The sequence below is a fragment of the Gadus morhua genome, chromosome 3, assembly GCF_902167405.1.
Source record: "Gadus morhua chromosome 3, gadMor3.0, whole genome shotgun sequence".
Taxonomy (NCBI): domain Eukaryota; kingdom Metazoa; phylum Chordata; class Actinopteri; order Gadiformes; family Gadidae; genus Gadus; species Gadus morhua.
Genome location: NC_044050.1, coordinates 24,389,348 through 24,405,506, shown reverse-complemented (window position 1 = coordinate 24,405,506; position 16,159 = coordinate 24,389,348). Strand labels below are relative to the sequence as shown.

Sequence of the window (16,159 nt, the reverse complement as noted above, 5' to 3'; positions counted from 1 at the left end):
AATATATAACCCCCCTCTCTCTCTCCCCTCTCCCTTTCTCCCTCTATCTCTTCCTCCCTCCCCTCAACCTCTCTCTATCGCTCTCTCTCATACACACATACGCACACGCACAGGCACGCACGCACGCACGCACGCACGCACACACGCACACACACACACACACACACACACACACACACACACACACACACACACACACACACACACACACACACACATTATGGGTTATTATACACTAGTTTAATATATAACTTGTGTTCCAGTATTGCTGACCACAGCCCATAGAATATAGCATTAACGAAGGCCATTACATTAATCATTCATAATTAGATTTGGGTTAGGGAAAAAACGTTGGGATATTCAATACTAGAATGAAACAATTGTGAAAGCTAGAAAAGACATATCATAGTCAGTCGGCTGTAGAAATACACTTAAAGCATGACGTGTCCAAATTGACATGGCTTTCGCCCTCTTTTTTTGCAAGTTATCCAGTCGTTTTGAAACAATAGACCGTAAAGCACCACTTCGTCTCGCTGGTATACGCGAACAGATGGATAGGGTGCGAACCGGTCACGGTGACACCTCAGGGTCTGGGAAGCCGACCTCTGTGTTGGGGTGGCCTAAAGAAACAGATAAGACATAAGGTGACGCCTACAGCAGGTTCTAAGTGTAGGCCCTTATAGATCATAATAAAAATGTCAATACACACAACGCATTCTGAAAAAATAATTAAAAACTGACCATTAGAAAACAATTCAAAAAGCTTCAGAGCTTTTTCGATTCTTTTGGTCAATTTCCTCCTTGTTTGTTCACTGTATTTTAAGCATTATAGTTCTTGGTAGACCTAAAGTTTAGAATTGTTAAATGAAAAAGATGGGCTATATGATTTATATTAGCCTGTTGTTATAAATGGCCTATATCGTCTTCAAAATCCTTTGTTTTTATACCCTCATTTGTCGACAAAAAAATGGCTGTTTATCATAAAAAATAAATCCTATTCATTTGAAATGTATTCATTAAATCATAAATTGCATACTTTACTGCTGTTGTGCCTTTAACTTCTAAAAACTCAAACATTGCCGTTTTGTTGATGCCCACGTGCAAACCATTTATCACGTTGGTTCCTCATGGCGGTCGCACGGAGCGCTAGCCCCTGTGCTACGTGCTAGCAGAAGCTGTCATGCCCACGCTGCTGGCCGGGGGAGGTGGCGGCATGCCTCAGCCTTTTAGACGGAGGTCATAGCATGCCTCAGCCTTTAGACGGAGGTCAAACTACAGGGGTAGCCTACTACAGAGAATCAGTGTAGAGCAGCGTCAGAGATCTCCTTCCAGCTTTCAAGTTACAGCTTCGCCTGTAGGCCTATCTTCTTTTCAAGGTTTGTCTTGATTTATTTGACTTTATTTATCTCCGGGTCTGCGTTCATACCGTTCTCGTTGAAATAAAAGCTTGGGTGGGTGGAGGATAAGCATTTCCCGGTGTTTTGGTGTTCTGGAGGTCCAATTAAAGCCCTGATTTATCGCTCTCCGCGGAGCTGCCAGAGCGACTGAACTGATTGGACGGTGTCAGTGTGGGTGAGACTTATCGACGGCTCGGCGCCCAGGGAGAGGAGAGTTGTTTTTTCTCCTGATTGAGGGCATTGCTTTTAATTAGTTGTTCCAGTCATTCATGTGGATATATTATTATAATATTCCCACTTGGCACCTTGTTGTGTCGTCTCTTATCTTTCCTCTCGGGAGTGTGAATGGAGGAGCAGTGTGCACGTGGTCTCACTCCCAGTGAACCTTAAAAGTTCATAAAGATTTTTGTGTGTTGAATAATTTTTTATTTTAGATACTATTTAAAAGTGGCTTTTCCTTGTTTATAAATGTAACTAGGACTATACATAAATATAATCATAACGAAACAACTAGGCCTACACGTTTATACTTACCTTAATAGGCTTTGACTAATTATACTTGTACATTTGACTGAAGTATTTCCAATGTGAAGCCTATTAGGATGCTGTATATGGCTATGCAGTTTAATAGAACATTAATCATTTGTAATGAATTCACACCTTTATTAGCCTGGACCTATTCAAGGCAAGCTGACAGCCGATAGCGTTATTATCATTTCCCAAAGGCATTCATCAGGCAGTCAATCGCTGGGCCTGTCTTTGTTGAGAGCTTCAATGGAGACAAATGTGCGTTTGCTGGCCGACGCGCTGTCTGTGCAACAGGGGCCACCAGTTGAGCTCATACTGGGAATGGCACGGTGCTGGTGACATTAGTCTAATAATTTTGTGTGAATTCTCCAACGTATTTTGGTACGATGTAGCTGATCATCAATTAGGAATCAATAATAATAACGTCATAGTTGAGGCAGAGCAAATGTTTGTTATAGGCTAGATAACTGTAATTATATTAATAAACAAATACATTATTACCCAAAATAAATACGTATAGGCCTAATAGTTTCAGTATTTAGGAACGTAAAATATGCAAAAATACATATGTGTAGGTTTTTATAAAATCATTTAAATTGATGCCCTATGCTATTGCTTGTTTTTATTATAAATAATATTATATTGCTATATTAAATACAATAGTTAGAATATTTATGAAAATAATATAACCATTGACACATTTCACATGAACATTATGTGATGTAGTTTACTTTTATTTGTGATTATATAACATTTGTAGTTAAAACTAAATATGTTTTCTTAATTAAGTCAATTAAATGATAAATATGTATTTAGTCATCCTTCAATATTAATAATTAATTGAATATTTTTTAATATATTAATATATAGAATTCCATTCGGAATATTTGATTTGTCAGAGCCCCATGAATTAAATGTTTAGGTTATTTGATCAACAAAATGTTTGGATCGATTTAAAAAAATTTCAGCCATATTTATTTTAATATTTCAATAGTTTCAAATTAGTTTCAAAATGTTCTTTATTTTAAACTTTTCCTGTCATTGTTGTTTATCAATTGTGTGCAGTTTTTTCGTTATATGTAATCCATATAAAAGATGAACACATTTGCAACCGGTTGTTTAATAATTATATTAATAATAATGTATTATGATAATACTGTTCTATAAAAATGCCACAGGTGAAGAGTTCTTAGTGCACTGAGAATCAATCCATTTAAAGTGGAGGATTACGTAGGTTAGAATTGACTATCATGTCAATGTAGTTCTATTTAGTGAACAATTATTTCAGCCAAGTATTTTGATATAACAGAGTTTATTCGTTGTTAGTTAAAGGTATTTTCTTTTTCTGTATTTTTACTATTTTTTTGTTTGTTTCCCTAGACCTAACCATTTAAAAACATAAAAAAGTTGCTTGTGTAAAAGCTATGTTTATCTTTTAGGCGTCTAGCACAACCTTAAACTTATTTTTGGTTTAGAGTTAGTCAGTTTGTCACCGTCTGCTTCCAAAAATCTAAATAACTGGACTTGACAGCTATCCATCCAATGTCCGCATCACAGGGGTACACATCTTGAGTATCAACTGTTCCCTTTCCAAGAGGCCATATGTGTTGGGATAGCAGAAAGTGTGTATTAATAGCTTAGCGTCATAGACTAGGGAAGTTTAGCTCCATCAGCATGGTTCTTCAGTTTATAGAGGGTATGCCCCCTGCAGAATCTGGCCTTCCAAGAGTTCAGTTCATGACGTTATGGCTTTAACTGTAAGAGGACAACCAAACAGATTCAACAAACGATCCGGTCTAATTTCTTTCTCTCTTTCTTCTCTCTTTTTCTTTCTCTCCCCCTCCCTCTTTCTCCCTCCCCTCTTTCTCTCGCCCCCTCTCTCTCTCCCCTCTCCCTTTCTCCCTCTATCTCTTCCTCCCTCCCCTCACCCTCTCTCTATCGCTCTCTCTCATACACACACACACACACACGCACACGCACACGCACACACACACACACACACACACACACACACACGCACACACTATTCAGTGTTCACTATCTAAAAAACTTTACAAAAAATATATATTGTTTGGTAATAATAATATTAAACAAACATGAAAAAATGTCAAATATATGATTCAAATAATAGTGCAAATATTCTATCGTAACATAATGATTAAAAAATAATGTTTTCTGTGTAATGTGTGAGTGGCAAGTATTACTCTCCTGAAAAAGCTTCTGGTCCGTCTTTTGTAAGTGATGGAGATGTATTATCTGTCTATTTATAGTGTTTACAATGCAACCAGACAGCTTGTAAATCATATGTATGGGATAGGTGCAGAGCAGGACACTTTATTGAAAGGTGCAGCTATAGTCAGGCAATCTTTGGTAAGAATAATACTGGTTCAAATACCAAATAGTGTTATCTTTTGTTAGCTGTTAATGTGCACAATGGCGACAAAATAAACACCTACAACTATTTTATCGTAATTATTCCCGAATTCATGTTACATTTGAATGCATTTTTTGTAGCAGATGTATGAGAGACATTACTAACATGCTTTTTATGATGTGCAAACTTTACTGTCAGACCATGACACTAGACTATAACCCAACCGGCACACTGCCCCTATGGCGCTAATCCGCTACGGTATTCAGTGGCACACATTCCCCTAAGTGTCATTGATTTCTGTTCCATCCACATTGTAGTTCAACCTCCACTTCCCTTGTCAAAAACCAACGTGACAGGCTCTACCCAGTCAGCAATGTTTGCACAACAACACGGATGCGACATATATGTGTCAGTTACTTCCCCTCAAAATGTTATACGGTCGAATTCATTTGGTTCCTCTGGGACTCAGGATGCCAACCGAGCCAGCCTGGGCAGTAGTTCGGGCAGGGCAATGTCAGGGGCTTCACATGGATGATGTGATTAATAGTGGAGGGGCCTAAGTTTAGAAGTCATGTGAGGGCATTCATCAGAAACTGAAGCGACACACCAGTCAACCAGGGTCAGAGCACAGGTGCTGCTCTGGAGTCAAGAGACTCTCAACCAACCGATGCTACAATTTGGCTAGGCAGATGATGTCCACCGTATAGCTAGCTAATGTGCTTGTTGCTTTAGCCTGGTCTGCATAATTCAGAATTTTAAAGAATTATGGACCTAGGATGCATTTTTAGTTCTTCCACAATCTGCAGTCCGCTCTGAATTTCAAAGGTATTGGTTAGCCCGAATTGAGGGAAGACATGTTGTCATTACTTGATCAGGTCTGCATCACATCCGAGTCCATCTCTGTTTTCTTTCAAAGGAAAATTATTGAAGGTTTTTATTTTTTTCAACCCGCCATTATATGTTTAGCCAAGGCAATTCACTTAGCCCATGGTGAAATCTTTTGCAAGTTATTGTTGATTATTTTCAAATTAAATAACAAGCTAGTAATGGAAGTGAGTTGTTTGCTTTCTCTATGTTTTCTTGGACCGGTGGATCCGGAAAACCGTATTTGGTGGTCACAAAAAACGAAAATGTCCAATGCACTCATTTCCATTATTAAGTATCCGATTGCTCCTCTGTTCACAGTGGCAATCCAGCCAACAACGTCAACAACCAGAAAGGAGCGTTCTTCGACAGCCTGCCGCCTGCTGGTATTGGTCAGACTGGGCAGCCGGGTCAAGCCGGGCAGGCCGGACTACATCAGAACCAGCCGAACCAGCAGAACCAGCAGCTCTTCCTGAGCCCCGCCGGCCTCCAGCTTGCTCAACTGCAGGCCCAGCTCACCCTCCACCGCCTTAAGTTGGCCCAGGGCGGCGTGGGAGGCAACGCAGCCAGCGCTGCCAGTGCTGCCTCTGCCGCCACGGTCCTGAACCAGGTCCTGTCCAATGTGGCCATGTCCCAGCCCCTGTTGAATCAGCTCCGCTCATCCGCCATGGTGGGGAACCCCCAAGGGGCCTTCCCGAACGGGGGCCTGGGCTTCCCCAATTCTAACTCGGCGCTGGGGGCACTGGTGGGGGGAGCCTTCACCCAGAACCTCGGGAACGTGGGTATGAACAACTACGGCGGGGGCTCAGCCATGGGCCAACAGGGTGGGGGGGACTACGGCAAGAAGACGGGGTACCCTGCCGACACGGACAGGCGCATGCAGTACGGGGGCTTCCAGGGCGGGACGTCCATAGCCACGAGTAAGGCCGGGGACGGGCAGTACACGTCCACAAACACCCAGGCGAAAATCGCAAACAACGGCGGGTTCCACCGAGAGTACTACGGCCAGGAGATGCAGGGACAACAGTCTGGGTTTTGCGGCGGTGAACAGAAGGTCGGTTCTTATCCCGGCGCCGGACTTAAGGAGCCTTGGAAGGGAAACGCCGGCAACCTGTGCCACACCGGGAAGATGGACACGTCCGCCAACGCCAAAGGGTGGAATTCATCCGGGCAGCCGACCCGTTCCCGAGCTGACCTGTACAATCCAGAGGAGCCTACCTTGGACCCAAAGTTCACCACAGGAGGGGCGGGCGCCGCGTTCCCAAGTGGACCTCAGGGGTTTATGGGCTTCCCACCGATGCAGGGCGGGGAGGATCCACTGTCTGGGGGGGCCAGAGCCCTTCAGTCGCATCAGGTCAATGATTACCTCGGGACCATTCCTTCCCATCTGCCACACCAGTGCACCATCTGTGAGAAGAAGGTCTACAACCTCAAGGTGGGTGAAAGGGACCGGGTGAGATGTTGCATGAGCAAAGCTCACCTCGTTAAAATGGATAGAGTAACTTGTTATGGATTTAAATGCAAAAGTAGAAAGAAACAATGTTTGTACCAGATAACTTCTGAGGTAAAAAAAAATCCTTAATTCAATATGCTGTAAGGTCCTGGATCATTACATTCATTGCGTACAGATGTATGGTGGGGCATATCAAACACATTAATTTCAAGGGAGAGCATTCATGCATCTCCAAGTTTAACAATATTCATTTTGATTACCAGCTGTACAAATATAGGACACTTCGACACACTATGCTAAAACAAAATGAAATGGTGAAGGGAAAGGCTGTAATCGTCTACCAACTTCCTACCACTCTTGGCATTACGCTTAAGAATACAAAGGAAGAGTATTGTGGAAGTTATTGACATGGCGGCACTTAAACTATAACATATAAATCAAGTTTAAAAATCAGTTGACAAACTGCGTAGAAAAAGGACATACTATTAGAATAATATGACAAAGACTATTTGCAGTACCATGACAATGCCCATGTCTTCGTCAAGAATAGATTATTAGTCTGGCTCTGTGATAAGACTACAGTAGCCCGCTCTCTCTCTTATGGTCTCTTTAATTCTCCCTCGACCATGAGCTTATCCAAGGGGAATGTAGCGAAGTGTGGGAGGGAGGAGGCATTACAAAACGGTACCCGAGCCGGGCTGACTCTGTGTGTCGCGGTGTGTGTGTGCGTGTGTGCGTTCGTTGTTGTGTGTTTCTCAGGACTGGGATCAGCACGTGAAGGGAAAGCTCCACCTGCAGAACCGTTCTCTGTACGCCACTGAGGGGTGAGTTCAGCTCAAACAATCCAGGCCACACAACACAAAGCTTTGTGGTGTGCACAAAATGTCAAGCCTTGTCCGGGCTTCAGCCCCACTGACAGCTGAAGACGTATGCGCCGCATGCTTTCACCTTTATTTATAGGATGTTGTGGACACACAGACAGCGGGTTTTCCTATCAGGAACACCTCGGAACAGCAGTGGTTTCTCATTGACTTGCATGGTGACGATTTCTAAGCATTTATAAAGTTTTTGAAGGTAGTTCAAAATATCTCACTACCCTCGCCGTTTTAAGCGTATTTGTCGCGGCTGCCGTGAACATGAGCTGTGTCACAGAATGCGAGTGGCGGCTAAAATAATCATCCCTCCTGCGGCTCCCAGCAGCGCGGCGGGGCTAGCTTCCGGAGCTGAGCACTACACAGTCAGCGGCGCGTCCAACGGAGCTCTGAACACGGCGGTCAATAACTCAATGGTCTACTCTGCCCCCGGTCAAGGTAGGCTCACCCCAGCCGCCCACATCCGTGATTCTCTGAAAGATTCCTTGTTCCCCTGACAATGTGGCAGACGCTGTTTGTTTTTAGACAGCAGCTATGTGGGTCAGGGGGTCTCTGTAGACAGTGGGTTCTCCCAATTAAACACTGAGAATTAAGTTGATGATAATGTTTATTTGTGAGAGCCATTATTGTCCTATTGGGATGAAGTTGAAGGTTGAATAGGAACAAACTTTTGAAGGTTTTTGGATACAGTGTTTGCCTCGTTGCCTGTAAATGCTATTATTTTAAATTATCTAAAATGTGTATATATTGAACATGAATCCTACATTCTTCACAGTATTGGGGGTTTCTTTGTCTGGTTGTGAGTCCTACAATGCTTCCTAGCTCAATGCCATGGTCAGATTAGAAGCTTACTTGTTACATATAACACATTATGGTTTGATTCTTTTAACACTTTGACTTGAGTCTCAAAACAATAGTTGCTGTGTATCCCATAAAGACGTCAGACCCTTCATGGCCATGGCCCTGTACATTTAGCCCAGATACTTGGACACAGTCGGTTCCCATGTCCAGGCGAAACGAAAAGGAGTTCAGCCTTTGCTATGGGGGCGTCTGAGTTAAGACATGATCCCCCTGAACAAATCAGCCTCCCTATGTCAGCGATCGCTTTATGAAACTGATTTAATGAGAACATTTAATCTGTACTCTGTTTCAGTTCATTTTTTTTAAAATATCCCTTCATTGTCCGATTTGTGTTTTCATCCAATATATATTTATTTTTGTTAGGGGTTTGAAATTAATTTTCCGAATGTACGTTTTTTTGTATTTTTTTTTATCCATCATATATTTTCCTGACTGTTTCAGCTCTGGCTTAATTTGTAATCTTTATCTTCATATCATATCTGTAACTTCATAGCGTTCAGCATTTAAAAACAAATGTGACTGTTTGTGCTCTCTGTTACAATCCGGTTTCATATTTTTACATGTATATTTATTTTTACACTTCATTTATGTTCTATCTATAGATGTGTCCTCAGGCACCAATTTGCCCTACTTACCAGCTGCAGGAATGAAGAGTTACCCTATGGCAGCCGTCGGATTTACCTTACACCAGCCGGAGGCAAAGGTCAGACAAATGTTTGGCTGCTTACACTGCTGATTTAACAAGGTTTTTCCTCTAGATGTAAATCCTTTTTCCTGATAGATTATGGGGTACATCGTAGATGATACCACGTAGCCCCAAACACACAGAGGCTCATTGGGCCCAGTCTAATGTGACAGACTGAATGGGAATGTTTTCTGACCTAAGCTGGTAATGGGTTGAATCTTGTTACGCTCATCATATCTACTAATTGACTCCTATATGTCCACTGTTTCACTTTTCAATGAGGGAGAAACTGAGCAAAAGTAACAAGCAGCGTGTTGTGGTTCTCACTAGTGAACACAATTGTGTTTGGATTTATGCAACATAATTACCACATTAACACATCCCATTTGCATACACATACATATTGCGATGTACTAATAGTAGTAATATTCAATGACATCAGTTACAATATATTCCATATTAGATTTATAGATTAATAATTCCTTAATATTTCTTCCGACCTAGTTTTTTTTTTTCTTTACTATAAGGTTCTCCAGAATGATACTGCAAAATTATCATTATTTTCGCTCTTCATTTCCTATTATCAGTTGAGGAGTTTCCCTGTTTTCTGTATATTAGTATTGTCCACGATTTTTTTTTATTTCAGCTTGTAGTTGCGATCAGCAGGTTAAAAATGATTTCAGCAGTCAGACTCATTGTGGTCGGTTAGCATTACTAGACTAGTCTAACACAGGGGCCCTTTAAGTAGAAAGTGTATAGGTTAGTACATTGTAATGGGGCAATGTTTGAGTAGCAGATGTGGACAAGTGGACAGGGGTATGGGCGGTAGACAGCTGCTGGATCTCAACGCAACACTCACACAACACTTCTTTGCCGTTTCCCTTCGAACCAGATATCACAAATGGACTGTTAGTGTTGGTTCAGTTGCATAATTGATATGTGAAGTTGGATTTAAACGGATTCACTGTAGAGACAGAGAAGAAAAAAGCAGTCTGATAATAGGCTGATAATAATGCCATTGTTTAGTACATTTCTTCATTTGCAATTGTTTAATTATCCAGCCCCTTACCCCTTAGTAAAAGAGGAAAATAGTTTCAAGAGAACATTACAGTTTTACAAGCACAGGGGATAAAGGGATATACAACCAAACAAGTGCAATAATTAGTAGTCACAGCTCTTGGCAATCAGTTAGTACGGCCATTGTTTCACAAATCTCTTCTACTTGTTTAATGGCTGACCCCCCCCAATCCCCTCCCAAAGTGTCCCCACGAGTGAAAGTAAACAGTCACAGCCTCTTTTCCGCAATTAATTTAGCGTATTCCCCGAGGCACACCCCTCAGTCTCCACTCACTAGTCACCCCCTCCCAGGCTGCCGCAGATTGCTTTAGCGTCTGTGCGTCTGCCCCCCCGACATGGGCTGAAAACCAGCAGCTGCTGCTAGCCGTCTGCTGGGCTGAAAAGTAAAACCCAGTTGACGGTTGGTGCGAGCGCGTTGGGGTGATGCGCCACAGCTGACCGAGAGGAGAGGGCGCTTGCCTCCGATGCGCTTGCCATGCTGTTGCACTCAGACTACGCATCTATGCATGGTTTCGATCTTGTTCTTGGACCGACGCATCTTAAAAATCGTAGATTTACTGTAGAATATTGAAGGCCACTCTGATAGACTCACTCACCTACATACTCACACACACACAAACTCACACACTCGCACACTCACTCACTCATTAACTCACTCACACTTTGCTTCTCGTGTTATCGGACAATATTCATAATTATGTCCAGCACGCAAATTACAGCTAGCATAAGTAATATATTCTTTATTTGTCATATTTGGTGAAATTCTCTTTCCATCCCTACAGCATTCCATGAATCAAATGCTCAGACAAAAACAAGGGAATGATCTAGAATCTGCAGCTGTTGCCGACTCTTATAAGCCTGTCGAATCATTTCATGAAGCCTGGATAAAATTATTGGATGGCCTACCTGTCTGTCTAGCTGGGTGGGCCACCTGCGCCCGCTCGGACCGGTCAATCACTGTGCATGAGCTGAGGCTTCCACGACACTAGGCAGACCTGTTGCTAAAGCTAGCGGGCTAGTCATGCATTTTGGTGGGCTTTGGACGGAGGCCTGACGGGAGGGATGGGGTGTTTTTGGTTGGCTACTTTCAAAATCTGGCTCCCACCGGCTTGTTTCTCCAAATTGCATACCCAAGGTTTAAAGTAGCTACACAATATTTTATTCGGCCGAACGTTTGAGTGAATCACTGAGTAGATCAGTAGTCATTAGTACAAAACCCAAAAATATATACAGTATATATGTATTTTTTGTTCATATCAAAATTGTAAGTACGGTAAGTATGTAAACACATCTATTCCAATCTTCTGTTCATCTTTCTATTGTTTTGGGCAATAGTACTTTTCTCTCCATTAAGGAATATCTCAAAATGGCCATTGGGACTCCCACAGTCACTGTTTCCACCCACAGTAGGAACCACTTATTTTGTTCTGCTACGTGGACTAATGTTAGCAAGCTATAAACACACACCTGTCTGAGCCCAGCAGGTGGGGTTTTAACTGTTGTTCTGGCTATCAAAGAGCGAACACACACACACACACACACACACACACACACACACACACACACACACACACACACACACACACACACACACACACACACACACACACACACACACTAACACACACACACACACACACACACACACACTAACACACACACACACACACACACACACACACACACACACACACACACACACACACACACGTACAACAATAAACACACATACACACACACACACACACACCCACACACGTACAACAATAAACAGACACACACACATGCAAACATTAACATGTGTGCACATACAAACAAACAAGCAGACATTGAATACACACGTACACACACACACACACACACACACACACACACACACACACACACACACACACACACACACACACACACACACACACACACACACACACACACACACAAACTAGTAGTGTTCAGTGGCAAACTCCCCCCTACCTAACAGAATATCTCATGGAGAGCCATGAAGCACAAGAGAAATAAACACATGGCTTACTGATGGAAGCAGAGGCTCACGCCCCCGTACGCCCAAAGCGCCCCCATCCTACCCCTCCCGGGCTGGATGGGTGTTAGGTTTCGGCAGGGTAAGCAGGGTAAGCGGGGCAGAAAGGTGATCCGGGGCTCCGGGGTGCAGGCTTCCCGCTGCAGGAGCGTTTAGAGAATCTGTGAAATGGACCAGACCATCTGCCCGTTGGGATCCACCAAACTCGGATCACCACTTTTCAACAACAAACACGACTCGGTCCCTCAGCACTCCCCGGCCGTCCGCCTGGATGCGGTCGGTTAAATTCAGGGAAGGAAAATCAAAGCAGGGTTGAGGTTTGAGTCGAAAGGTTGATACATAAATATGTACTAAAAGTACTGTGTTAAAAGTCCCTTACTCCCAAACTCCCAGAGGATTTAAGACTTGCCCCAACTTTGAGCACCTTTAAAACAAGACTGAAGACTTTTATGTTTGCTATAGCTTTCTGCTAAATCTTAAATACATTGCACTTTCTAAAAAAGCTTTTTTAACTTTGCCTTTATTTTCTATTTTAATACTAAAATGCCTTAACTTCTATTTTTTGCATATGTTTTTCTTTTACTTACCTTTTATTTTATTTTATTGTATGACAATGTTTATATGTGAAGCACTTTGAGTCTGCCTTGTGTATGAAAAGTGCTATATAATTAAAGTTGCCTTGCCTTGCCTTACAAAGAGAAACTTATTGTTTGATTTTGACAAACCAAATTAATTTCAGTTCACACAAACCGATAAACCTTTTTTTGTTCACACAAGCAGTGTGTATAATTGCAAATTATCACTAGTGATTATGAAAAGGCAATCAAAATACGATACGTGTTACACCAGCTGTTGATGGCAACAAATATACATGCAATATATTGGCGATTATCACTTGTCATACACTCTTGTTTGTTATTCCAACGTGTTTTGTTTTTAGCTTGGCTTCAGCGCAGTAAAAATGGTGTCCTGTTATGCTACCATATAACAGGACACATTTTGCTGACTGGTTTCAAAATACTTGTTATTTACATCCTTAGTTATGCTAGTTTCTCAAAATAACAAAGCGTTACTCTCAAACTCTCATAAAAGGCAATGCATAGATTTCGAATCACGCAAAATATACAGTGTCATTTTGCACTACAATCTCAGCTGCAGTGAAATGTTGGATGAAGTGGTCAAACCAGGTGTTGAGATTAACACCATTTGCTCCCGGGAGCGGCCAAGCCTGATGGCCGTGTTCAAGCAGCAGGGGCCTGGCTGTAAAGCCACGAACAAGCCTGGATCCAAGGGGTTCTCAAGCCAAACCACAGCGGGTGCAGCCACCGCTGGGCCAGACTACCATCCAATCCAATGTTGTGAGGTGGTATCGTCGACAGCCTATTCCTAGAGCTGTTTAATGGTCTCAATCCATGGCGCCCTTTCTCTTGTGTTATGGTAAGGAAAGAGCCTTTAATATAATCCTCATCACTCAATATAACTCCCCCTATCTGAAGCTGTTAATGTCCGTCTGGCTGGCCACAATCTATATGCGTTGTTTCCAGCCTGATTTTTCAGTCAGACGTTGAGAGGTTATCTTTCAATTGGGGTTACGGGAATGATAACGCTGCCTGGGCTATTCTTTCCCCCACTTCTGGAAATGAATGACATAGTGTCTTTGGTTGCATGGTCAACACTGTTATCTCTTATTTTGTTTTGTGAAGTCATATAATACACATATTGAATTGCTCAATATCAGCTAATGCAGAGCATTAACTGCAAAAATATGCACCACCAATTTATACAACTTGCGATTGTTTATTTTCAATCACGGTGAATAACTCGCTGCAGTTCCATCCAGTTCCTTCCTGTGCTCAGTCTCTCTTGGGCCATTCGGCCGGTGTGCATGTCCAACACCTATACATTTAGCGACAGCTTACGTGTCAGCGGGATTTGGCAGGCGCGTGCGTACATCAACAGGCTAAAACCCAGTTCAAGACCCTCGCGGACTCATGTTCTGTAGGGCTCTCTCACTCCGCGCCGTGTAGAGTGGCCACTGGACCCGCTGTCAAGTGTCTGTTAGTGTTTGGCTTTTCTCCGGACAAATTCCCTGTAAAAACAGGCTTGGTCGGGGGAGGCCAGCCGGTGAGGTACTAGGTGCACTAGCGTGTCTTCACACATGTCGCTGTCCGTCAAGCGTCAGCTGGTGAAGTCGTGGAAGGGGGAGGATGGTGTGCGGTGCTGGATGTGGACGAAGGGTGCTAGGAGGAGGTGCTATGGGAAGGAGGAGGATTAAAGGAGGACAGAGGGCTTTAGAGTATTTACAACCTTTACAATCTGAGATGTTATTAGGACGTGGGCCACATCTGCCACCTTTTGGATGAGCAACAGGCACTGGATTTAGCAGATGAGGATAACCTCTATTTATAAATGTCATAGATGTTGGAATGCAGTTAGCTTGAGTTTCGTTATAGGGTGGATTGTAATTTAAGTCTGCAAACAAATAATAGATAAAGCACTTTCTGGCATCCTTGAACAACAACAAGCTTAAAATTGTATGCAACACCTGTGTCATCAACAACATGCCAACCAACCTTCAAGTCATTGTATTGCTGTTATACAACCCATTAACTTATGTCTTCATGGTGTGCATGAGATGAAATTCTTTGCTTGTACGAAAACATCTTAAATGTTGAACTCCAATATCAAGCTAGCTTTAGGATCAAAATCACCAATCTCGCCACTGATCCCTGGAAAAAACAACTGTTGAACATTTTATATCCCTTCCCTCCTAAAAACGGTGCAATGCCATTGTGAATGGCAATTTGTTGGTGTCAGGGAAATATTTTAACTAGCCACAGCTGCCCTTACCCATTTCAAAAGGTTCTCCACAGGCTAGCCCTGGCCGGATCATAAACCAGCCTCTCCAACATGACAGAAATGTCACGTAAAGTTGCTGAAGAGATGATCTTCTCCACAGCCGTTTGGCAACTTACTCACTGCCTGAGGACAGCCATCAAGGTTGACCTCCGGCTGGCTTATCTCCAGAGGAGTTGTGGCTGCTCCATAGAGAGCAGAGATTGGGTTTAGTGCTTAGGGCTTGCTGGAAACACTAATTACGACCGGAGAAGAAAGCCAAGAGTTGTTGGTGCTATTCTTTTTGGATTTGATTGACAAAACCAGTCCAAGACGGTCAGACAGACATTCAGACAGACAAACTTCCCTGCTACGTGTCACCGGCTGCTCTCCTTGCCACTTTCTGTATCCATAAACAAGAGTGTGTCGGTAAAATAATTGGCTGCATAACCAGTAGTCGACCTTGGGGCAGGGGCAGAGCGGCTCTCGTTATTTGGCAACCCGGGGGGGGGGGGGGGGATTAGTGACACAGGGTCAAAGATGTCAGAATGTTGGCGGGCCCTAGAATCCAAACGGGGACATTCTCATTATCACCGCGACACTTTCACCGCATCGCACCCTATTTATAGAATCCAACAGGCCCAACACGCACGGCCGTTCGTAGGGAAAACAACAGGGAATGACCAGCTTAGTGACAAACAATTAGACCTGGGACTCCCTGGTTTACAATTGACTTGTCCGCCTTAATGCAATGGCACTCCACCAATGTGTTTCAAGCAAACAGCGCCATCAATGTCCTCAAGAATTGACAGCACTTCCAATCCACAATGGATGAGCAACAACAAGTGTTTCAGAAATGGGGTGTTATGATTTGCGTCTGGGTCCAAAATACACGTTCTTTACTCTTTCATTGTGTTTTCTAGCCGTTTCCAACCCAGGAAGTCCCCCGCCGGGACGGGTCGTCCACATCTGCAACCTCCCAGATGGGAGCTGCACCGAGACTGATGTCATCAACTTGGGACTGCCCTTCGGGAAGGTCACCAACTACATCCTCATGCGCTCAACAAACCAGGTAGCTGCATGCTATAGGCTACATGCTTCCGTTGCTATTTATGGTACATTTGTGGTACTATTGTGACAAAACAGTAAGTTTGTCTTGTGACGGGTCTAGCTGT

At 43.1% G+C, this 16,159-nt stretch overlaps 1 protein-coding gene across 1 annotated transcript in view; it reads left to right on the top strand.

Moving 5' to 3' along the window:
* rbm20 (RNA binding motif protein 20) overlaps window positions 1-16,159 on the top strand; it is a 38,370-nt gene that overhangs the window by 18,091 nt on the left and 4,120 nt on the right. Inside the window, 6 exon segments of the mRNA XM_030351349.1 lie at window positions 5,485-6,598; window positions 7,376-7,440; window positions 7,814-7,926; window positions 8,952-9,052; window positions 15,908-15,916; window positions 15,919-16,056. Of these exon segments, the coding sequence (XP_030207209.1) occupies window positions 5,485-6,598; window positions 7,376-7,440; window positions 7,814-7,926; window positions 8,952-9,052; window positions 15,908-15,916; window positions 15,919-16,056 (1,540 nt within the window).